This window comes from Vicugna pacos, chromosome 1 (genome assembly GCF_048564905.1).
Source record: "Vicugna pacos chromosome 1, VicPac4, whole genome shotgun sequence".
NCBI lineage: Eukaryota > Metazoa > Chordata > Mammalia > Artiodactyla > Camelidae > Vicugna > Vicugna pacos.
In genome coordinates, this window is record NC_132987.1 from 83,068,798 (window position 1) to 83,092,396 (window position 23,599).

Here is a 23,599-nt window from a genome sequence, read left to right on the forward strand (position 1 = left end):
CATCTCCAACTACCCAAAATCCAATTTTAATAGTAACTTTATCTCAGATTTGCTTCAGATTTTTTTAATGAGCAATAAAACTTTGCAAAAAGAGCTGAAATCCTTTGAATTCCTTTCTATACACAAATAATTTCTATTCGTTTTCTCTAATCTTTCTTCTGCAAGTAAAAGCAAATGTGAATCTAGTCTTATTTTCTCCCTCTCTTTTCTGTAGCTTACCCTTGCACATAATGAATATCCAAAATCCTTTCAAAATCGTTCACAGAGAACGTTCACATCTTCTTTTACAGCTGCATTATACTCCGTTGCATGACTGTGCCCTAATTTAACAAACTAACCTCTTATTGATGACACTTGTGTTGTTTTCAGTTGTTGCTTCAAAATTGCATTGTGTATTTTGCAAATGTACAAATTCATCTCTAGAACAAATTTCCAGAAATGGAATGTCTGAGCCAGAGGGCACACACTTGTCATTTTGCCCCACAGGGGTTATATTAATTTGTATTTTAACCAACAACGCAGCCATATGTATGCGGGGACTGAGACAAAGTACAATGAAGACCTACATACCATGTATATACTAAAGTAAGCAGGTTGGAGGGGTTAGAGCTCAGTGGTAGAGCAGTGCTTAGCATGCAGAAGGTCCTGGGTTCAACCCCCTGTACCTCAATATGAAAATACTTTTCAAAAAAATCAGGGACCCCCCCTCCCCCGCCCCCCAAAAAAGAAAAACAAAAAAGTAAACGTAAAACTCTATTTTAATGCCACGATAAACATACCTTCGTCAGGACCTGGAAGTCCAGGTCTGAATTCAGAAATTGTGGATCCCTTGGAGCTCCACGTCAGAATGTGGCGAGCAGATCCGGGCTGCAGCTTCCCTCTCCGTCTTGGCCCGCACTCGGGGGACCTTGCGCTCACGCACGCCGACGCCCCAGCCCACGCCCCCCAGCTCTTCTCACACCGCCTCTGAACAGGCCTGTGAACAGCCACCCGTCGCGGTCAGGGAAGCACAGGCAGCGAGGCCGACCCCTTTGAGGGTGAGCGGGGAGAAGCAGGCACAGACCTGGGAAGCCGAGCAGGGGTCTGAGGACCCGGATGGCAGAGCGTGGGCTGGCCTGGGAGGACCTGCGTGGGCGTGGCCGCCTGGCCTCACACTTCTCTGTGTCGTGGCCCCTTTATTTTTATGCATATGACTTCAACATGCCTTTTTTGTCTTGACGTATCTCGCCGTGAATTTATCTATTTAAATTCATCTCCTCAAAAAACTAGCCTTTGGTTTTGTTGACCTCTGCTCTTGTTTCCTGGATTTATATCGCAATTGATTTAGTCTTACTTTCATTACTGCCAAACATTTATGTTCGTGACTGCAAAACATACTTCCTTCAAACTGGCTCTTTTTTTAACTTTTTAAGTTAGAATGCTTAGATCACTAATTTTCATTCTGTTGGGCTTTTTAATATATACCTAACATCATAAATCTCATTCTAACTATATTTTTAGCTATGCCCAGAAGTCGTGATATAGAGAGCTTCCACTGGCTTTTTAAATTTTTTTTAAATTCTCAGCTATTACCTCATTTTTCTTTTTTTTTTTTACTTTCATCTTTTGACTTTTTAAGTATTTTGTAATTTTTATTTGATTTTTTTTCTTTGAATTATTTAAAATGGTTTTTTTCTACATGTACTGGAATTTTCTTGGCTTTTTATTCAATGCATTCTTATTGTATCATATTGTAGTCAGAGAACATCATCTCTGGAACTGGTTCTTTGGGACTCACCAAGACTTTCTTCTGAAAATAACATATATTCACCGTTGATTGTGGCAATTCAAATATACACTAATAGTGTCCAGTTCGTTAGATACGTTTTTCAAATTTCTGAATCCTTATTGATTTTCTCTGCTTGATCTATCAGTTTCTCATAGGAGAGCATTAGACTCAAGTTCCCCAATTGTAAATTTATATATTTATCTGTATAATTTTGCCATTTTGCTTTATATATTTTGAGTCTGTGTTTATGTGACGCATATAGGCACAGAATCATTGATTCTTCCTGTGTTGGATTACTTCTTCTGTCTCTGAGTAGTAAAACTTTTTTTCTTCATGGTATTTTTTGTCTTAGAGTCTATTTTTTCTGATATTAATATTGCTAACCCAGCTTTCTTTTGGTTTGGACAGTATTTGCCTAGGGTTGGTTTTATCATCATTTTCTATTCACCTTTTATGTGTCTTTAAATGTTCACTGTCTCATAAACAGCACAAGCTACATGTTGGTTAGCGTCAATGACATCTATGACAATATCTTTCCTTAAACAGGTGAGTTTAAAGTACCTAAATTTATTGTGTTTGTTATTTTTATCTTATTTTCCCACCCATCCCTGCTCACTTTTCTGCCTTAAGTGGTATTATTTATTTTCTCTATTTCATTGTTTTCTAGTACAGATGTTCCTCAGTATCAGCAGGGGATTGACTGGTTTCAGGACCCTCATGAACACAAAATCCACGAATGCTCAAAGTTACTTTATATATATAAAGTGACATAGTATATTCAGACCTCCCTATATCTGTGGATGCAAACCTGCAGACACGGAGGGCCAGCTGTATTTTAGTAACCACCTAGTTTCTAAATCTTCTGTAATACTAGCCTTTTAAGATATAGAAAACAATCAATGGTTATTTAGATCTAGCAAAAAGTTGTCCGTTTCTTTGCTTGCCATGATGGATTTGTTCCTTCTTGGTTCAGTTTCTTGCTTTCTGAAGCAGATGATTTCATCATTCTTTCAGTTAGGGTCTGTGAATGAATAGATTCCCCAAAGTTTACCTGAAAATGCTTTTATTTTACCCTTACCCTTGATTGTCAGTCTCATAAGGTATGGAATTCTGGGTTGGCATCACTTTGAGAATATTATCCCACTGTTTTCTAGAATTTGTTGTTGCTGATTAATTTTTCTTGTCTAATTGTTATTCATTTTTTTCATTTTTAAATCACTTTACTGTTTATGCAATAGTCACATTTGAATTGGCAGAACTGTTCCCATGACAGACAGGACAAAGACCTGTCATTCCAGGAAAAAATAAGTGAAGGTTTTCATAAAGCTTGAGAAGTATCACAGTAACTAACACAAGGATGGCTGCAGCAATCTCAGATAACACTGCCAGGGTGAGCAACTGGGTAGGAATAAGGCCTGGGACCACTGCTGTTTCCTAAGGGGCATTTCTTTTTTTTTTTTAATTGAAATACAGTCAGTTCTAAGGGGAATTTCTTAATATGCTTAGTAAGAAGATCACTTGTAACACACATATAAATGGAGTAGAGTGACACTTCTGCAGAATAAATTCTACAAGTTCCCGGGCAGGTTCTCCAAACCTCACTAGTTGCTGAATAATGATTCTGCAAAGATAAACCCATAAACAGATGTTCAGGGAAATTTTACAACCAGTGAAATTCTTAAGCCAAAAAATAAATAGCCACACATACCAAACCTACACACTGTGAATTAAAATGGTGTTGTGTTAGGGCTTCTGAAAGAACCACAGTTGGAAAGCTTATTCAAATAGTAGATCCTCATCCTTCTCTTCAGCCAGAAGATTAGCAGGCTCCATCACTCTCCAGCTGCCCTCCATTGCTCCAAGCCCTTCTCAGACTTTTCCTTGAGAATCTTTTCCTTCTCTTGTATTTTCTTTAACCTGTAGAACTCTTCTCACTCTCTCCCATCCAGCTTTGTGATGATATAAGCAAGGGTATGTTCAGTCCGGGGAATGATGACATGGTCAATGGCATTTACACACCTGCTGGTTATCTTAATAGCTTCATCCATAGTAAGAAAGGATGTCTGTTGCAAAGATAGTTCCACCAGTAGGCCCACTTCTTTGACATAATTCCTCTTCAATTTATCCAACTGTGTGCCACCTCTGGCTAAACCAGTCAGTTCATAACTGCCAAGTCCTTCATGGTAATGTTCAAATACAGGCAAAGTGACAATGCTACATTTTCTTTCTTTGCTCTAATCTTCACTTGGGCTTTATTTACATGTTGGATAACTGTGATGCTGAAGTCTCCTTCTGTGAACTTGGCTTCAGCAAGGGGAGAGACAGCTTCCATCATCACTGCACCCAGCAATATTTGAGTCTGTGTTATCTACTTAAGGATCTGTCAAAATCGAAGAGCTAACACATCAGGTTTTATCTTCAGGAGGTTTCGACCTGTCTGCCTCCTTTTAACTGATCTTTCACAATAGTCTGGGCCATTCGCCTGGGAAAGATTTCAATTTCGGTCTTTGCTCAACATTCTGACGATGACTGTTCGGTTCAGGTCCTCACTGGGCAATCGTGGCTGCAACAACCCCAGCCACAGAGTCTTTCTTTACCAGAATCAGCTGGTTGTGTCTAATTGTTATTCATTTTTTAAGGTTTTTTAACCTGATGCTCTGCAGTTTTACCACAATGTGGATTTGTTTTTGTTTTCCTTGTTTCTAATTCAGTCACTCTTCAATTAAAGAAAATTCTTATTTGTTCCAATTTTGTCTCTCCCATATTCTCTGTTGTCATCTGGAATTTCTGGGGGATCCTGTTGAAATTTAGCCTTATATACATCAAGTTTCCTAATCTTATTTCTTAGTTAACGATTCTTTATATTGCTCTATTGCAGTTTAGGTAATTTCTTCAGATTTTCTTCCATCGCCCTAGTTCTCTCTTTAATAATTTCTAACCTCCTTTTAGATCTACTCATCAATTTTTTTATTATTATCACTTTATTTTTCATTAAAGAAGTACTACTATTTGGTTCTTTTTCAAATTCTTCTATCCTTTTAAAAAATACTTTTTCTTTTATTGTGATTTTTCCTTCTGTATTTTTAACTTTTAAATCATTTTTAAAATATTTTATATTCTCTTTCAGATATTTTTGTTATATACAGTTCAGGAGGGGGTAATCCTGTTGGCTGCATTTCATGTCTCTCCATCATGGTTCATTTGTAATTTTGGATTGTAAATTCACCTTTATCTTATTTATTGTTCTTCCATGAGAGTCTTATGGATTCTATTTGTGACAATATTTCTAAAGAAAATGTCGTGATGACTTCTGTTCTGATCTTGGGGTACCATCAGTAGTTGTCAACCTAGTTTCAGGATAATGTCTCACTGGGGCTTTCTGCACTGAAGGTAAGACAAGTTCAGATTCTGTAGCCTGGGGTTTCAATTACTCGTAATGACTTTTTTTTTTTCTTTTCCTACTCTTGTCCCTGAACAGATGATAGAGCTATTTAATGCTTCTCTGGGTTAGTGAGCAGAACTTTTCTATTCTCCTTTTCATGGTTGAAGCAACTTTTTAAGGCTTCAGGGTTTATCCCTGTGGTTCTGGTCCAGCTTTTCCACTTCACACAGGATGGAAGTCATGCTTCCTATGACCATGCGTGCCTTGAAGCCACAGCCCCCAGCCTCTAGGGCTTATGCCAATGTCTGCCCACCCTTAGGGTATTGATTTTCTCTTTGTTTATAACACCTGGAATTTCCCTTCAAGACAGAAAGCCTGCTATATTTTTTAATTATTTTTACATTTTATTCATAATTTGTTTATATATGTTTATGTTTATAAACAGGAAAGACATCTATCCATGTCTACACAAGTCTGCCTTTTTGCCATTACTCAAGAATCACATCTTATACTTACTGAGTATTCTGACTTCCTTTAGAGAAGGGCTACAGCTCCTATCTCCAGGTCCTAGCACAATGCCAGATGCATAGAAAGTACCTGACAAATATTTGCTGTCTGGCTTATTTGCCACTTACATTTTGTTTGAGAACATCAAGCCCAGGCTCGACTGTCCACTCCTCAGTTATAATCACATTTTAACACCTTGTGCTCCCCAGTTCAGGGCCCTATCCTCTGAAATACCTGAATTACCCACAAAATATAGCAAAAGTAGTATTAGTATTTTTAAGCCACCGTGTTTTAAGTAAAGAAAATCACACCCACAGATGACTGGATAAAGAAATTTTAGCATATTTATACAATGGAATACTACTCAGCCATAAAAAAGAATAAAATAGGGCCTTTTGCAGCAACATGGATGGACCTGGAGATCATTCTAAGTGAAGTAAGCCAGAAAGAGAAAGAAAACTACCATATGATATCACTTATATGTGGAATCTTAAAAGAAAAAAAAGACACAAATGAACTTATTTACAAAACAGAAATAGACTCAGAGACATAGAAAACAAACTCATGGTTCCCAGGGGAAAAGGGGTGGGAAGGGGTAAATTGGGAGTTCAAGATTTGTACATACAAACTACTATATATTAAATAGATAAACAACAAGTTTTTTCTGTATAGCACAGGAAACTATATTCAATATCTTGTAGTAACCTATAATGAAAAAGAATATGAAAACAAATATATGTATGTATATGTATGACTGAAGCATTATGCTGCACATCAATTATTGATACAACATTGTAAACTGACTATACTTGAATTTAAAAAATAAATAAATTTTCAAAAAAGACAGTCACACTCAGAAAGATTAAGTGGCTTGTGCATATCCTAGAACTACTTTCTTAGAATTATGGACTCACCAAAGTGAGAACAGCTGTTCATTAGCCCAGCTTCCTCATTCTACATAAAGAATATGTAGAGAGTACATTCTCCGTAAAGAGTAACACTTTGCAGATGAATAATTGCTTGGTAGCTGAGTGGGGACTAGAATTCAGGTCTCTTGGTTAGTGATCAGGGGCTCCTGGTCCTTCTCGCTGTGGCCACCTTCACCAAAGGGGTAACAGGAGAGTGAGCATCAGCGTCATTTTACCTGAGGGTCCGTACGCTGGAACACATTTAATAGCAGTATTTTTCTTTTACAACACCAATGTGATGATAATAATATTTCCTCACATTCTTTAAATTGTAACAAGTAATATTTCCATAAATACTAGCCCTATTTTAACATCTTTCCTATACTTCATGGAAAATTAAATGCAGAATGTATATGACACTCACACTTCCTGTTGCTTGAAAAAGTAGCATAAAATATTAAAAATTCCAAATGGAAAACATGAATTGCATTTCTTCTCCCAAACTAGACAAAATTAGAATCTATTTTGAAAATTCTAGTTTGATTGAGTGGGAGAATAAAAATACCTTTCCTTACTCAAAGACATGTCTGGCTCAGAGTCTCCAGGGCTTTAAAAATCCAGGCAACTGTCATTTGTCCCAGGCCAGGAATTTGACATATTTGGGTGAAGATAAAGTTCACTCTTAAACGAGAGGACAGTGTTTATGTAAGTTTATTCCCTTGTGGGAAGAAAATTACCTAAAAATTTTCAGCGAAATACATAGTCTTTACTTAAGGTAAAGGTTGTTCAGTATTAACTACCTGTTTACATATTCCGATAAACCAGTTAACTGTTTGAATAAAAGTTTCCCCAATGGTCTAGTAAAGTAAAAACATTGAAAAATAGATGCAGGAAGATATGACAGTTCTTAGAACTGTTTCTTTTTCTGTTTTGAGCTAGTCAGCTGAACTTAATGATCAAACCTATTGTAGACCTTCAATTTGATAAGTTGAGTTTCAATCCAAAGGTCCATTCTAGGTCAGTGCCATCCTTTCGGGGTGTAAATCAGGGAGTGGAGGAAACTATGTGCTAAATTACCTGAAAATTCATAAATTAAAAATGCTAGCAAACATTTATTGAGTGGTTGCAGAGTACCAGAAATCATCCTAAACTTGCAAATGTATTAGCTAATTAAATCTCATAATAGCCTGATAACGCAGGGTTTAGTACTACTCCCACAACAGGAAAACTGAAGCACAAAAATTTCGAGTAACTCGGTCAAGTTTACTCAGTAAGTAGCAGAAGCATTGGGATTTGAATGAGGCTACATAGCTTTCTCCCCTCCTACTCATGTAGTTTTTTTCCCCAACTCTCATGTACACACTCTTCATCACCATGTTTCACACAAATGTTCTTCAATAACATATGTTACTGTTAGAGCAGGCAGATAACTAGATATGAGCAGAGAAGGGGGGACGCAGGCCAAATGGCAGGATTTGGGCAGAAAGGAGGAGCATGGGCCAAAAGCAGGAAACCACACACCATGTAAGCACCAGGGGTCCTTGGATAGAAAAAGAAAAGCAGGAACCTCTGGGCTAAGTGGTCACACTTTTGGGGGTGATGAGTGGCCTGGAGGCCAACCAAGAAACGTGGAAAACGGCAGGAATCTATAGTGTCTGAATGTAACCTCCTGCTCACTATGCCCTCATGTCAATAAAATTAGAAGTACCCATCATGCACCGATGCCATGACACTTCTGATCCAGACTAAATAAGGACAAAAATCCCTCCTTCCTTGGGGAAGGTGGAGTTAGGGTGAAAATCAGGGAACACGACCCCAAACCTTCCCTCCACAATGAAAATTCTGCCTATTCATTTTTACAGCCTATGTAACCAACTTACCAAAGAAACTCAGGGCAGCTGCTCACCTGAGCCTGCTCGCTCTCCCCTTGAGAGTGTAACAACTATTCCTTAATAAATCCCCACTTCACTTTCTTAACCTACATGTCCCATCTCTGAATTCTTTCTGGGGCAGGACAAGAACCTGGACACTGGTTACATCCACCAGCAACATTACCAAGGATCCATGGATGGGGTGTAGTGCCATCTGGTGCGTGTGGAGGCCCTGTGATCCCCAGCCTTCCAGCCCTTAGGCAACTGCCTGCTCCTCTTTGGGAGATAAACTCCTGGCAGGTGTTTGCCTTAGCAAATTGACAGCCCTGAAATAACTAGCCTCCCCACAGCTCAGGCTGACTTGTCTCAGCCCATGTCTCCTCCTTATCAGAATCATAAATTCCACTGCCTTGCTTGTGTTAGTCCATGTTTCCATCTTACTGGAGTCGTAAATCCACTATCCTCCACATGCCAAAGCCCCTTACCTCACTGATAGCCAGTCAGAAGGCTGTTCCCCTATTCCTTTGGGTTCACAGCCCCTTCCTCAATAAAAGACCCTGTACGTTCACACTTGGTGGACACGCATGAACCTCTTGCCTGTGTGGCCTGCTGTTGCCTGTAGCAGCAAACCTATTAAACATTCCTTTGTTCTTAAACTGTCCCTTGCCTTTGGTAAATTCTTTTTACCAACCTGCGTCACCAGCCCAGCTGTGTCCCCCAACATGGGGTTGTATTCAGAATTCCAACTAAAAATATTTAATACCTGGAAATCAAGGAAAAGTCCCATAAGCCAATGTTCTAGCCTCTTTAGTTAAGAAAATGACTTTAAAAATTAGACCAGCAACTTAAACACCAGTAATTCTGATGTTAAAATAATTCACGCCCCTCAGCCAATTACACAACAAAATCTCTTCCAAAAACAGAAACAGAAACACTTCCCTTTCATAGGAATTATTTTTCTTGATTTAGCAAGTGATTATAAGAGGGCATAAGACAGGAAATTGATAAAGGAGTGGAAGAGAGATTTACAATAGCAGGATTAAGACTAAATAACGCTACAGCTGCCTAAAACCCAACTTCTTCCATCCTGAAAACACTTCTCTGGACTTTTTTTTAACCCCAAAATACCACCTGTCCTCCAGAAAGAGTCAGATGAGTTTGATTTATATCATGTTGGCTCTTGAGGGAGTACTGCGATTGAGTAAAATGAAAGCCAAGTATCTATAACGTGGGTATAATAGTAACTACCTTAAAGGTGGTTGTCAGGATTAAATGAGATAAGACACGTGAAGTTTTTAGCATGTACCTAGGATACAGTAAAAACAAAATAAAAGAAAAAAACCCTCAATTGTACATTTTATAATAACGAAATACGCAAATAGCATACAGCCACATTAATGTTCATTCTATACTCAACCAATAGCAGCTTTGATTCAAATTGAAAGTTACTTAGAGCAGAATTTAAAATTTTTTCAATTTTTTTACAGGGAAGCCATTACTTTTTTATAAAAAAAAGAGAAAGACATAATTTTTTATAAACATATTAATTATAAATAATATAAACATATTATTTATACTGAAAATAAATTTTGAATGTGATAAAATTAACTTACCCCAAATTGTATGTGTATGTGTTCATGTATATTTTTATAGCTTTCATCAGTTTCTCAGAGATATCCATGACCCTCTCCTTAACAAATAAATTTAAAAGCAATTCATCTCCATACCCAGACAAAGAAAGCAAAGCAAGACTATTCAATACTTACATGTGCCAACTAAAAATTGGCACCTGCCATCTGCCTCTTTAAGGATTAAGTCAGAAGCAACTGCAGTCACTGACTTTCAACACACCCTGACAGGAGTCCAGGGTGGAGATCAGGGATGAGTCACTCCATGCTCTGGGGAAAACTAGCAGAATAGGCCCTCAGATAGATATTTTTGTAACCGAGCAGGACCCTGTGGGGCCTTCCTGGGACAGACCTCTCCCCCGTAACCTCTGCTGTATGTCCTCTCTTCTAATAGTATCTCATGTATATTTCCTGAGTTTTTCAGATGCTAAAAACCACTACCAAAGGGAATAAGTTAACTACTTGATGATAGAGAGCAAGTAGCTCCAGACCTTCTGGCGCCTATGGATTGATAGTGTTGACTTCCTTGTTACCTCAACATCAACCAAGCTGAGAATTGTGCACAGCTGATCACTACCCTGTGCCTTCACTTCCTTACCTGGCCTTTAAATATGCTCTGCTGAAACGCTTCGGGGAGTTTGGGGTTTTCCTGGGCATGAGCCACCCTGTCCTCCGTGCTTGGCCCTGCAATAAACATTTCTCCACTCCAAACGCTGACATTTCAGTCTGCCGGGCCTCATGGTGTGTCAAGAACAAAAACTTGCCTTCTGTAACATTTTCAGGAGATTTTTATGAGCCCAAATTCTTGTATCTCCTCATATCTAGAAAAGCACTGAAATTATTAATGGTGACATCTGCTCCTCATGACTAGCAGCGAGCCTCTGCCTAAACGTGTGCTTGACTGCACGTCCCTCCCTTCACTGGAGTCATATATATACTGGCCTTCCCCTGCCTTAGAGCTGTCTGAGATGCTGTCTCCTGGGCTGTACTCCTCATTTTGCCCCAAATTAAACTTAACACGCAGCTCTCAGGTTGTGCTTTTTTTTTTCCAGCAGACACATGAGATGAGATGAGATGAGATGGGATGGAAAGGGGCAGATGACAGTGGAGTGGGATGGACCAGAATTTACCAACTAAGACAAAATCTGAAACAATGTGTAAGGCAAAATGGTAACAGCACGCAATATTCACTTTCTCTCTAAATGACAGCAATAACCCCCTCCTTATCTGCTGGGTTTACCCCCAAACGGAGGGATGTTCCCTTATGTAAAGAGCCACCAGAAAAAAATTTGCTCAGAACATGGAAGTGTTTGTCTTTTCTGTGGAGCTGGTATGCTGTTATAGTTAACTGTGGGTTCTTCATTATTTTTTATCATGGCATTTTGGGTCTTAGTCCTCAGGAAGCACGGGGTATGTTTTGTATTTATTTTTAGCAACTCCTTCTAGCCTTTGACTTTCATATGCTTTTTTTAAATTGAAGTATAGTCATTTACAATGTGTCAGTTTCTGGTGTACAGCACAATGTCCCAGTCATGCATATATGTATACATATATTCATTTTCATATTCTTTTTCATTAAAAGTTATTACAAGATACTGGATGTGGTTTCCTGTGCTATACTTTCTATCCCCTACTTTGTCCTCTTCCTTATACTGTTTTTGTACTTTGATCCTTGTTTCAATGGTTCTATTGTACCTGTGTTCTTTATAAGTCACCACAAATTTCCCTTCAAAGTAGATGTCATTAAGGAAAAGAAAGAGGCAAGAGAGGGGGAAGACAGGAATATTTCTTAAAAGTATAACCTTTAATTAAGGCCTTATACATTTAGTAGCCTCAACAGGGTAAAACTTGAAGTTCATAGTTTTTTTTAAACTTCAAACTATTTTACAAACCTTAAATAAACAAAAACACATTCTCCCCAATTTTAAATTTCATTGTTTTTGTTCTGATAAATTTTCTTTTGCTAGTTCTCTAAATCCTATTAATACAGTATTCTCTACATGTATTTCTTTAGGGAAAAAAATACCCAGATCCATTCTCAGCTACCACTCCATCAGCAGCCAATATATTTGACTTCTTTTGTCTTCAACAGTGAATCTTCTCAGCCTTGCATCGTTGCTCCTGCTGGTTCCCCCAACCTTCTGTCCTCCAAAGTTACCTCTCCTGCCCTTTCTTGATGGGCATTATTTACCCTTATTTACTCAGTTTCACTAGAACTGTCTCTGTGTTTTACAAAAGGGAGTGCTCGGCACACCAGGCTTTGAATTCCTTTATGTCCAACCCCTCAGGGAACAAGGGAGCCAGTATTAGGTTGTGGAAACTCTCTGTTATGAGTTTCTGGGGACTTTCCTGTAATATCAATGTTGCACACCATCGTCCGCCCTCATGCCCCCTTTCCCAGGGTCAGCTCTAGCAGACAGCAAGCGACTGGCAAATACTTGTTGAATAACCAGGAAAATTGTTTTCTAAATGATCTTAACTTTCAAGTCATTTTCTACAGCTGAAAAGTAGGAACTTTGTGTGCAAAATATAAGGTTGTTTCATTTACAATCCTGGTGAAAACATTCCTAAACTTCCTTCTTGACATGAAATTTCATTCTGAGCATGTTTGGTTCTGTGTGTACATGGACTTCTGTGTGTGTGTGTGTGTGTGTGTCCATAACTATTTTCCTTTCTTGGATTTAGTTAAACAAACATGAACAGATGTTATTAATGATTTTAATTATTACTCTGCTATTCATTTAGTCAGGAGTTAAAAGAGCACGAAGAGGCCAATTCAACCATGCCATTTGTCACCCTGCTCTCTCACACTCACACACACACACACACACACACACATTCATGTATACATAACCATATGCTAGCCATCAATTGACCCTCATCTTCTATATTGCATAAAACGTGGGCAGCTGCAGCCTAGACATGTCACTTGCCAGTACTGGTGTGTCAGATGGCAGGCACAGAGGCTCAGCGCCTTCTCTTGCTCTGAGTTAAAACTGGCAGGACGACATTACCTCTCTGGATCCTGATCACAGTCCTCCAGATGGCCAGTCCCAAAACGATGGCGGTCAGCAGCCCACACACGATGGCCACCAGTGCCTTGAAGTCACACGCACGGCAGGAAGCCATGGGGAATCCAAACCGCAAATCCACTCCTGAGTTGAAGAACAACCAGCTTCTTTTCTTCCTGAGCCAAGAATTTAAATCAGAAACTATTTGAAAAAATAAAAAGAATTCCTTCTTTCAGGATTCTGTCAGGCAGATGTCCTCATTTTTTAGGATTCAGGAAGTTAATAAGGCAGGAGGCAGTTCAGATCACCTAATAAAAGGCACATACTCTGCTTGTGATTTCCTCGTTCTTTACTGAACGAGAACGTGAAAAAAGGGATTGGAGTTATGGGGAAAGGAAGATAACTCAGGGCAATAAAGTGAAAGGGAGGGAATAGCTCCCAGGGTCAAAGTGTAAACGTCCTGACAAGCAAGTGAGGAAGGGAACAAAAAAATTTAAAAAACAGAGAAGAAATTAAGGAGATAGTGAACCTGGTGGTCACCTCTGGCTCAGCTGCCTGTGTTTTGTTAGGATGCTCTAGCAGAGGTAGACCAGCAGGTGCTCCAACAAAGCGTGTCAAAGAGTGACACCCACACCTGAGTCCAGTAAGGAGCCCTCACTTTGACAGCTACAGTGGCGAGTGAGCATTACTGGCACAGGGTCAGTTATGAAAATCCATCCATTATGGGCTGAATTGTGTCTCCCTAAAAATTCATATGTTGAAGTCCTAACCCCTGGTACCCCAGAACGGGACCTTATGTGGAGACAGTCATTACAGAAATAATCAAGTCAAAACGAGGTCACCAGAGTGGTCCCTAATCCAACATGACTGGTATTCTTATAGCAAAAGGAAATTTGCGCACATGTACACACAGAGGGAAGAGGAGGATGGGAAGAGACACAGGGAGAAGACAGCCATCTACAAGCTAAGGAAAAAGAATGGGAACAGATTCTTCCCTCCCAGCCCCCAGAAGGAGTGGACACTGCCAATGGCTTGATTTTGGACTTGGTCTCCAGAACAGTGAGAGAGATTTCTGTTGCTTAGGCCACTCAGCTGTAGCACTTTGTTACAACAGCTCTCGAAAACGAATCCATCATCTGAGTCACTGTCAGCTGGTGTCTCTGTAGCTGCAGTTCTGACCCTCTCCTGCCCAGGGACCCGTGTTCTTCTCTGTCCCTTCTCCATCGAAGGAAGGAAGGAAGAGAGAGAGAGAGAGAGAGGTTAAGAGAGAAAGAAAAAAGAAAAGAAAGAAAGAAAGATGGAGGGAGGGAAGGAAGGAAGGAAGGTAGGAAGGAAGGAGGGAAGAGAAAGAAGAGAGAAAGAATATTTACTTCTTCAATTAATGTTCTGTTTCTGGTAGATGAGGAGAGGTTTTACAAAAGAGGACACATGTAAGCCAATTTTTTCAACCCCCAAATAACTATATATTTTTCCCTACTCTCTATAACCCTCACTTCACCAAAGTACAGCTCAGGGAACATGCACATAAGCTCTAACCTTTACCTCACCAAGGGGTTTCAGAAAAACATATTGGTGTCCCCAGAATGGAAAAACTTAGCAGCAATGTTGCAGAAGCACAAAGTAAATGAAGATGAATCCATTATCTCATTTACTGTGAATAAATTTAAAAATATCTGTTTCTGAGATGTCTACATGTATATGCACAGAAAATGTCTGAATGTGCACATTAAAAAATTCCTTTTGGGAACCTATGGGATCTGTGGAGAAATGTATTTTTCATTTTACCCCCCTTTATGATTTGAAGCTTTCACATTATGCATTTATTGTTTTTTCAATTATTATAGAATAAATATATCTATTATTTCTTTAATAATAAAGGGAACCATTTTTAATAAATAATAAATGTAAGAAAAAGAATACCAAGTCCTGTGCTATGCACTTTTTACGTCTCTTTATCTCCTTTGTAAGTATGTACAGTAACCCCGTAGAACATACTTTTGCCCACTGCATGAGAAAATGAGCCTTGGGCCTTCATTTCTCTAAACAGGAGCTCTGTGGTGAAGGAAATTTTGGTGACACTAGATTATATAAAGGTAACTGTTTTCTTCAACTCCAGGATTTCTCAGAGCCTTTCACATGCTGGTAGACCTTGTGAACTGTGATGTTCCCAGCATTATTTGACCACAGAATCCTCTTCCTGAGGAGAATCTCTCAGAGATAGTGTTCTGAGGAAGATGCTTTGAAAACATGAGCATCTGCAGGATGGTCTTAGCTGAAGAGTGCGACCGCAGGCACTGGCCGTGAGGCCCGTGATTGCCGTTCGCTGATGGCGTCCGTCTCGCGTAGGGTTCCAGAGGTTTGGAAGGGGTTGTGCTCTGGTGACCGGGAAGCTGACTTTGGTGGTGCTCGGACATTTTCCGTCCCACACTAGATGGACAGACAGGAATCCTGGGATGCACAAAGGCTGTAGCTTTTCCCCCAGGTGCTCCCAGAGCCTGGAAGCAGTTACATCCAGTTAGCAGTTAGCACACCTAAAGCCCAGGTACTGATTCCGAAAAACAAATCTCCACTAAAAGGAACATGGCTCCTAGGGAAAATGTCCATTTCCAAGACTGGGGCAGGCAAAGTCCAAGAGGAGCCTAGAATATTTTGTGCCAGAAAGGAAAAAAGTGTTCAAGGGGTGATGGGTACATATCAAGTGGTTTCTGAATCCAGCATGAAGAGACCCCCCCATTGTCAAATGGGGAGAATTTTGAGTGTCAAAATAAATGATCCTTATAAGAGATTATAATCCATTAAAGAAAACAGGAAATCTACTGAATCTGAAACCCTGAGAGTAGGGCCCAGCGATCTGTGTTTTTACTAGTCCTCCAACTTGATGTTCACTGACGTTGGGTAACCACCGTTTAGGGTAATTCTCCCAAAGGGAGTGAGTCAAGTTTGCAGTCGGCCAGCAAATGGCAGGAGATTACAGGGCTTCCTCATGTAACAGGACAAGTTTTGTTAATGTTTATGGGAGATCTCATGGCTTTAAAGATCGCCACATAATCAGATAAGTATGCTAAAATTCCCAAGGAGCCTCTATTTTTGTCATCTGTGAAACTACCATTCTGTTATATCTTGATTCATTTATTTAACCAGATTTTCAATGAGTTTATCCCCAGGAGCATCCAAACGTTCTAAAATCCCTTTCATTTCCCTACCATCTGGGCTGTGACCCCCAACAGAGAGTTAAGTACACAGAAACCTGCTTACCTTACCTCCCGTGTCATCTGTGACAAAGGCCAATCTCAACTCCCCCACATGTTACACCTTAGAGATGAGTTTCCGAGTTTCTCCATTGGAAAACCTCCCAGTGGCATTTGCTACCCCTTAATTAGTGAAAACTCTGAGCTGCTGCTAATGGAGAAACCCTTGAATCACCTGTTTGTGTATCTGTATAACCCTACCACCCTCTGTTTCTACCTGGTGGTCATTGGAGGGCAGGGAGAAAGTTATCAATTAAAAACCAAAGCAAAAAAAAAAAAAAAAGCTTTTCTGTGCCAAGAGGTATTCACCAGCTTACTCACCTTTCTTTGTTCTGCATGCCTTTGTTCTTCAGGGGGCTCCTATGCTCCCTAGAGCAAGATGTTCCAAATAAGATCTCAAGGACTGATTGCTTCATGCAGAGAGGTGACTCAGTACTGGTAGAAGTTTGTTGCCTATAAACTAAAATATGTGTGGAAGATGCTGAACTCTGATGCTGAACCCTAGAAGATGAGCCCTCAAATTCTTTTATAGTTTTAAATTTACCTCTGTATCTTGCTCCTGAGAACCTCACCTCTTCTCTTCATCTCTTCTGACTTGTTGCTTTTAAATTTCCTTACCCATTTTTCTCCTCTTTTAATTTTTCTCTTCTGTATCCCCCAAATCTTAGCAGATGGGCACAGGTATGTGGTCAAGATTGAAAGAGAGAAAGGTTCAATGATGCTTAGGGTAAGAACCATACTGTGGGAAATAGTTTAATTTTCCTTCTAGAAACCCCAGTTCAAGGGAGAGACAAATTCAAAATTTATAGCAACTAGACAAGAGCTTCACCCAAGAACCACCAGCCTTGTGTAAACACCAGCCCTCCTGAAAATAGTAGTATGAAATCTTAAGCTTATCTGAGGTGAGATGAGTTGATATCGTCAATGTCCTGTGTAAAATAGCACTATGATTTACACCTTCAGATACTATTCTAGATCCCAACTCTCTCCATTTAGTGTAATTGTTTTACAGAAATCATGGCACACTTATCTAGTGTTGCATAAGAGGCCACTCCAAAACTTAGCGATTTAAGACACAACCACCATTTATTTGCTCGTAATCAGGTAATTTGGGCAGGACTCAGCAGTGATGGCTTCACTTCACATGATCAGTGAGCCAAGTCAACCGGCAACTTGACAGGAGCTTCAAGGATCCAGGATGGCCTTCTCACATATCTGGGATCTCAGCTAAGGTTGACTAGAAAGGCCAAGTTGGCTGGACTTCTCTCTCCCTCATGCTCTTTTCTCCATCAGGATCTCCTCCTTCTTGAAGATTTCCCCGCAGAATAGCCTTCCCTTCTTTGCATTCAGGCTGGGTTCCAAGACAGAAACAGGGTAAGTTTGCAAGACCTCTTAAAGTCTAAGATCATAATTTGCTCAGTGTCACATTTACCACATTCTATTGGTCAAATATTATCACAAGGTCTATCCAGATTCAATGATGGATGGAACTATGAGAAGGATGGAATTCAAGGAGGCCGAATTCACTGGGGGCTATGATGTGGAATTTTATGTGTCAACTAAGCTAGGCCATGGTACCAGTTATTGGTCAAACATTATTCTGGATGTTTCTGTGAAGGTTTTTTTTTTAAGATAAGATTAATGTTTCAATCTGCAGACTTTGAGTAAAGTGATGACCCTCATCCAAGCAGTTGAGGGCCTTAATAGAAAAAGACTGACCTCCACTGAAGAGGTAATTCTGCCAGCAGACTGCTTTCAGACTCAAACTGTGGTATTGACTCTTCCCAGCCTGCCTTCCCAGGCAGCCTAATTGTTAAAAGCTTAGTAGTCTACCTTGCAGATTTTGGACTTGCCAACTTCCACAATGAGTCAGTTCTTTAAAATCTATCATATATATTGACTCTGCTTCTGGGGAACCTTGGCTAATACAGGGGGCATTTTGCAACAAGCACCATGCATTTTCCAGATAAGACCCATAATCCCCAGAAAGCTTAATAGGAGTATATGATACTCGAGGAGTTTGTGACCTAGTTAGAGAGCAGGCACATAAAATGTTAGAGCACACCAAAGATAATGCAGGAGTCACTAGTTGATAAATGATTCACTCTCCGAATGTCACTCTACCTACCTGAGGAAGGCTGGACAAAAAGACCAGTGAAGGAAAGACGCCAACCTGAGTGGAACCATAAAAGAGCATAAATGTCTAACCAAGCCAAATTGTCGGCAGGTTTCTTAATAAGGATAACACATTTAATGGCGGTAATAAACTTAGGAGCGATAATATTGTCCTCCCTGGCATTTTCCGTATAACCTCCGGCTTATCATTTTTCAGCTCAAATGCATGCCTTATTTTGAAGTCTAAAAGATTAAACTTTAAACTTAGGTTAGGGTAACGGATGTATTAGTTTTCCATGGCGGCTGTAAGAAAGTTCCTCAAACTGAATGACTTAACAGAAAGTTATTGTCTCACAGTGCTGGAGGCTTGGGAGCCCGAGATCAAGTTGTTAGCAGGGTCACGCTCCCTCCCTCTCAAGGTGCTAGGGAGGAGTCTGTTCCAGTCCTCTCTCCCAGCTTCTGGGGGTTCACTGGCATCTTTGGTTTTCCTTGACTTGTATACACATCATCCTAGTCTATGCCTTCCTGTTCACATGGCCTTCTCCCTACATCTATGTCTTTCTCCAAATTTCCTTCTTTTATAAGAACACCAGTCATATTGGAGTGGGACCCACCCTACTCCAGTATGACCTCATCTCAACTAAAATAATTATACCTACAACAACCTGATTCCAAATAAGGTCACATTCCGAGGTGCTGGAGGTTAAGGACTTTAACATATGAATTTGGGCAGACACAACCCAACCCATAACAATGGATTAGAATACTAATAAATTAAATCTAAGATTAAAAAAACAATAACCCAAACTCTACCTCTAACAATGCTTGTGGTCTGACTAGTTATTTGCGTTAAGCAAACTTCTTTTAGGATGTGAAACTGGTACTTTGGCTTATGAGTTGTGTTTCCATGCTCTGCCACTAGAGGGTAGCAGCACTGCTGTTGTTTTTCCTGCTGTTAAGCCTATTTCGTTTCAGTATCTTCAGTACTCAGCCATTCACTCACAATGTAAGCACTTTGGATATGAGGAAAATTTCCACACATTTCTTGGGGGAAGGGGAGTGGGGAAGGTATCCTACGCTGGCAAGAATGGAGTGTCCCGGTCATCCCTGTCCTGGTGATTCCTCTCCTGGGTCTCTGCTCTGGACTGAATGTTTGTGTCCCCTCTAAATTCATGTGTTGAAGCTCTAATCCTTAGTGTGATGGTATTTGGAAGTGAGGCCTTTGGGAGGCAATTAGGTCATCAGGGTGGAGCCCTCGTGATGAGATTAATGCCCTTATAAAAAAGAGGCTGGAGGGAGACTACCTGTCCCTCCACCAGGAAGCGGGCCTTTACCAGACACCAGAGCGGCTGGCACCTTAAGCTTGGACTCCCCAGACTCCAGAATTGTGAGAATAAGCATTTGTTGTGTAAGTCACCCAGTTTATGTTCTATTATATCTATTATACCTGAATCTATCTATATATCACAAATATACCTATTATTGTATCTATCTAAAACGTCCATTGTGCTCTATTATAGTAGCCCAAACTGACTAAGATAGTTTCTGATCAGACTCAAATCACCAGAGATATTCCAACAGAAGCCAAAGTCTCTTCCTCTGAATGGGACTTCTGTGTGAGGAGCAGGGCTGGGGGACAGATGGTCTTAGGAATAAGGCAGGTGCCTCTAGGAAGGAACAGAGCCATCCACTGTGCAGTCATGTAGCCTCTGAAGTGGAAAGAGCCCTCTCTTCTGGCATCAGGAGATTTATATCCCATCATGGGCTTGGCCACTAACTGGCAGCATGATTGGACAAGTCACTAACTCTCTGGTCTCAGAAAGCTCACCTAGAGATAATCTTTTGGACCTGTTTTTCTCTGAATAATATCTTCCCTTGATTTTTCTCTCTTTTTTTCTACTCCTATAGCTCCCCTTTCAATGCTAAAGATTGAGAAGGATTCCTTAGGTGCTATAATAGAGATGAAAGTAGTATGGTTGTCTTTCGGGGATTATAATATGGTAAGAAGGGAGAGTTTATGAGGAGAGACAATTAGAGGACTGAACAGCATATGATCCAATGTTGCTCTGGGCTCCGTGCTATAAGAATTTATAGACAGATGAGAGTGGGTTGAACACAGTGGGAAAAGAACGCTTTGAACTGGGCCTTAAAGAATCTCCAGAAGTTAAGCTGAAAGGAGGAGGAGGGAAGGGAGGGTGATTAATAAGATGAAGCTATGGAAATTAAAAGAAACAAGTCTTAGGGAACAGAGAACAAGTCAGCCTGATTCGCACAAGAGCTGAGTTGGATAATATGAGACACACTGAATTACACTCAGAGCGACTTAACTGTATTCAAGTACGATGCTAATCAATGTAAACTTTCATAATGAGACCAAGCAAACCTGAGTCGCTGTCCCATCCTCGGTCGCTAAGCCTTCTGATTACTTGGCCGAGCTTATTCCTGCGTTTTACAGCCTGTGTATGTTTTGGTTTCAGACACAAATCTATTATATTGGGCACCATGCCCAGCTTCTAAAAAACTTTAATCCTCCCTTTAGGACATTTGAAAACAGGCAGAACAGCTCAAGTTCATGAGAGGAACCAGATGAGAGGAACTTTCTCGCCTCCTTTTTAACATTTCACGTTAGTCATAGTGATTCCTCCCACGGCCCGTACCAGCACTGAACGAGGATGTGCTGCCCCTGCTTCAAGGGGCTAAAGGCTGAGAAACACTGACAGCCAGTCTCAGAGCTACTGAATTAGCTTTTAAAGAGAGTGACCTAGAATGTAGTAGGATTATCACCTTGATATCTGTAAAAATTGGATAGTCTCACCAGATAGGAAATACATGGAGGGGGAAAAGTGCAGGATTACATCAAGTTCAGAAGTCTGTACACTTAGAAGGAAATATATTCAGTATCTTCAGAGATAAAGAATAATGAAATCCCATCAAATGACATGACAGCCTGGGTGGGGGTTGCAGATTTTCAGGAGTAGGCAGAAAAGACAGATAATTTTAAGTATGATTTAAGCTGGGAAAGGACCTTCTCTGTGCTATGGAAGACTGAGAGGCAGCCTGTGTGGAGGGTCTGATGTAGTGACTATAACGGGATTCAGCTGGTGCCATGAGGTTCACTATCAAGAATCCTGTCCCAAATTTTATTTACAAACCAGAAATAGACTCACAGACATAGAAAACAAACTGTGGCTACCAGCAGGGGGGGGGGGGAGGAGGGGTAGATTGGGAGCTTGGGATTGATAGACACATTACTGTACGTAAAATAGATAAACAACAAGGACCTACTGTATAGCACAGGGAACTATATTCAATTTCTTGTCATGAGCTGTAATGGAAAAGAAACTGAATATATATATATGTATGTATGTATGTGTATAACTGAATTGCTGTGCCACACACCTGAAACTAACATTGTAAATCAACTACATTTCAATATAAAAATAAGAATTAAAAAAAGAATCCTGTCCCATTCAATATCAGATTCTGATATTTCAACAAGCAGGCTAGATGTTCCCTGACATTGCCTGTCATAAATGAATCATTTCCTTAATTAACAGTAAGCCTATTTTACCATGGAAAGACTTTGAAGTTAAGAACAGAAATGTTTAAGAGCATCAAAATCATAACACACAAATTAAATTTGTGTGTTAAGGAATTGTGCATGTGTAGCATTTTAGGTATTTATAATTTTAAAAATAATTTATCTATGCAGATTAGTCTTATAAGTTCAATTTCTAAATGTGCAATAGACTAACAAATTTACACTTGTGAGTTTAGGTTGAACTATAAGTTTACACAGTATTGGAACATTTAAGGAAACTTAAGTTTCACCACATTTGTAAGTTTAATAAATTCAATTTTGTTAATAATAACTTAATAAGTTGAGATGATTTCTCAGTTAATTGAAGTTCTTAAGAAGAATATAAAAATTCATAAATACAGTTTCAGATGTTTAAAGGGAAATCTAGATATCTAAGTGTAAAACTGTATGCAAACATTAAAGTCTCCTTAAAATTGAGTGCTAAAATTGGCCAGACTTAAAAATAGAGTGATAATTTCATACACTGAACTTACAAGTATAAAAATGGCTTACATTTTTTCATTTTTACTGGCTTAGACCAGAAACCCAGTCACTGTCTTCACTGCACATCTCTTGAAGCACTCCTCCAAGCTTAAGGCAAAAATCTTCCTTAACCGCCATTTATTTAGGGTCAATTCTTTTCTACTATTTCATGCATGCCCTGCAAGCTCTCAGTTTTCTCCATCCAGAATTCACATGAGACAGCATAGAGAATTTCCGGATCTCTTCCCCATGTGCACAAACTTCTCCTTCATACTTTTTTATCTATTGATTCCTTGTATTGGGGAGGATTCTCACTTCTCAGCTTTTCAAATTGTTCCTGTAGTCCCCAGGGACTCCTGCACCACCTTATTAATCCACATCCAAGATACAATCAATACAATTCTATACATGACCCCCCACCCCACCCCGGTGACTAAATGATGAGGAGGACACCAAGACGGTCACAATCTGATCTCCCCTTTCAACAGTGAGCTGGAAGTCAGTGCAATTAGAGGCTGCAGTTTCTCAAGCAAAGGGTTTTAGAGATTACAGAAATCACCGAGGAGCTAGAACCACATCAACAGCCAATGTTTATATCACGCTGAGTTATTTAAAGAGTTTCTTTACTTTGGTTATGAGAAATAAAGCATGGGATATCCAAGAAGGGGTTTGGCAAAAGCTCAGGATTTGAGACCCTAGGTTTTTAGAAGAGTTGAGATAAAATACGAACAAAAGTAAGGGAGGGTGCCCTCCTCCTGCCCCTTCCTTGGTGAAGGCTACTGTAAAGTTATAATAATGATGTTCAACATATTGCTTACTGCAGGGACTAGAGGCAGCCAGCCCCAAACTGTAGACTTGGACCTGAACCAGAGTTCCTCCTCTGAGAACTTACGAGGGTGCCTCTCACTTGTATTCTCTCTATGGAGAGACTGGAGGAATGGATGTTTCTGCTCTGTCATAAAGGCTGCCAGAATATTTGCATTTATGCAGTTTTCAAAATTCTGTCCTTAATCTGGTTCAAACTACTCCTAGAATTCCTGCTCAGGCCGAGATACCCGCAATGCCATTTTCATGTACCTGCCGCTGACAGCTCTCCCT

At 39.9% G+C, this 23,599-nt stretch overlaps 3 protein-coding genes and 1 pseudogene across 4 annotated transcripts in view; all 4 read right to left on the reverse strand.

The window, feature by feature from the left end:
* The window catches only part of ADGRG7 (adhesion G protein-coupled receptor G7), a 59,025-nt gene extending 45,814 nt beyond the window's left edge, over positions 1–13,211 (reverse strand). The window contains exons 1-2 of one of the 2 annotated variants that reach the window (XM_072969016.1): positions 13,062–13,211; positions 12,966–12,973 (exon numbers count right to left, since the gene is read on the reverse strand). In XM_072969016.1, coding sequence (XP_072825117.1) covers positions 12,966–12,973; positions 13,062–13,193 — 140 coding nt within the window. In that variant the 5' untranslated portion in view covers positions 13,194–13,211. The remainder of the gene's footprint in view (positions 1–12,965; positions 12,974–13,061) is intronic. The other variant, XM_006208043.4, reaches the window with a different exon arrangement.
* LNP1 (leukemia NUP98 fusion partner 1) overlaps positions 1–23,599 on the reverse strand; it is a 311,204-nt gene that overhangs the window by 150,505 nt on the left and 137,100 nt on the right. The gene's annotated exons all lie outside the window — the stretch shown is intronic.
* Positions 3,545–9,160, reverse strand: LOC102539424 (V-type proton ATPase subunit D pseudogene; annotated as a pseudogene).
* TMEM45A (transmembrane protein 45A) overlaps positions 17,385–23,599 on the reverse strand; it is a 96,999-nt gene continuing 90,784 nt past the window's right edge. The window contains exons 8-9 of the transcript XR_012075406.1: positions 18,452–18,496; positions 17,385–17,674 (exon numbers count right to left, since the gene is read on the reverse strand). The gene's annotated coding sequence lies outside the window, so the exon portion shown is untranslated. The remainder of the gene's footprint in view (positions 17,675–18,451; positions 18,497–23,599) is intronic.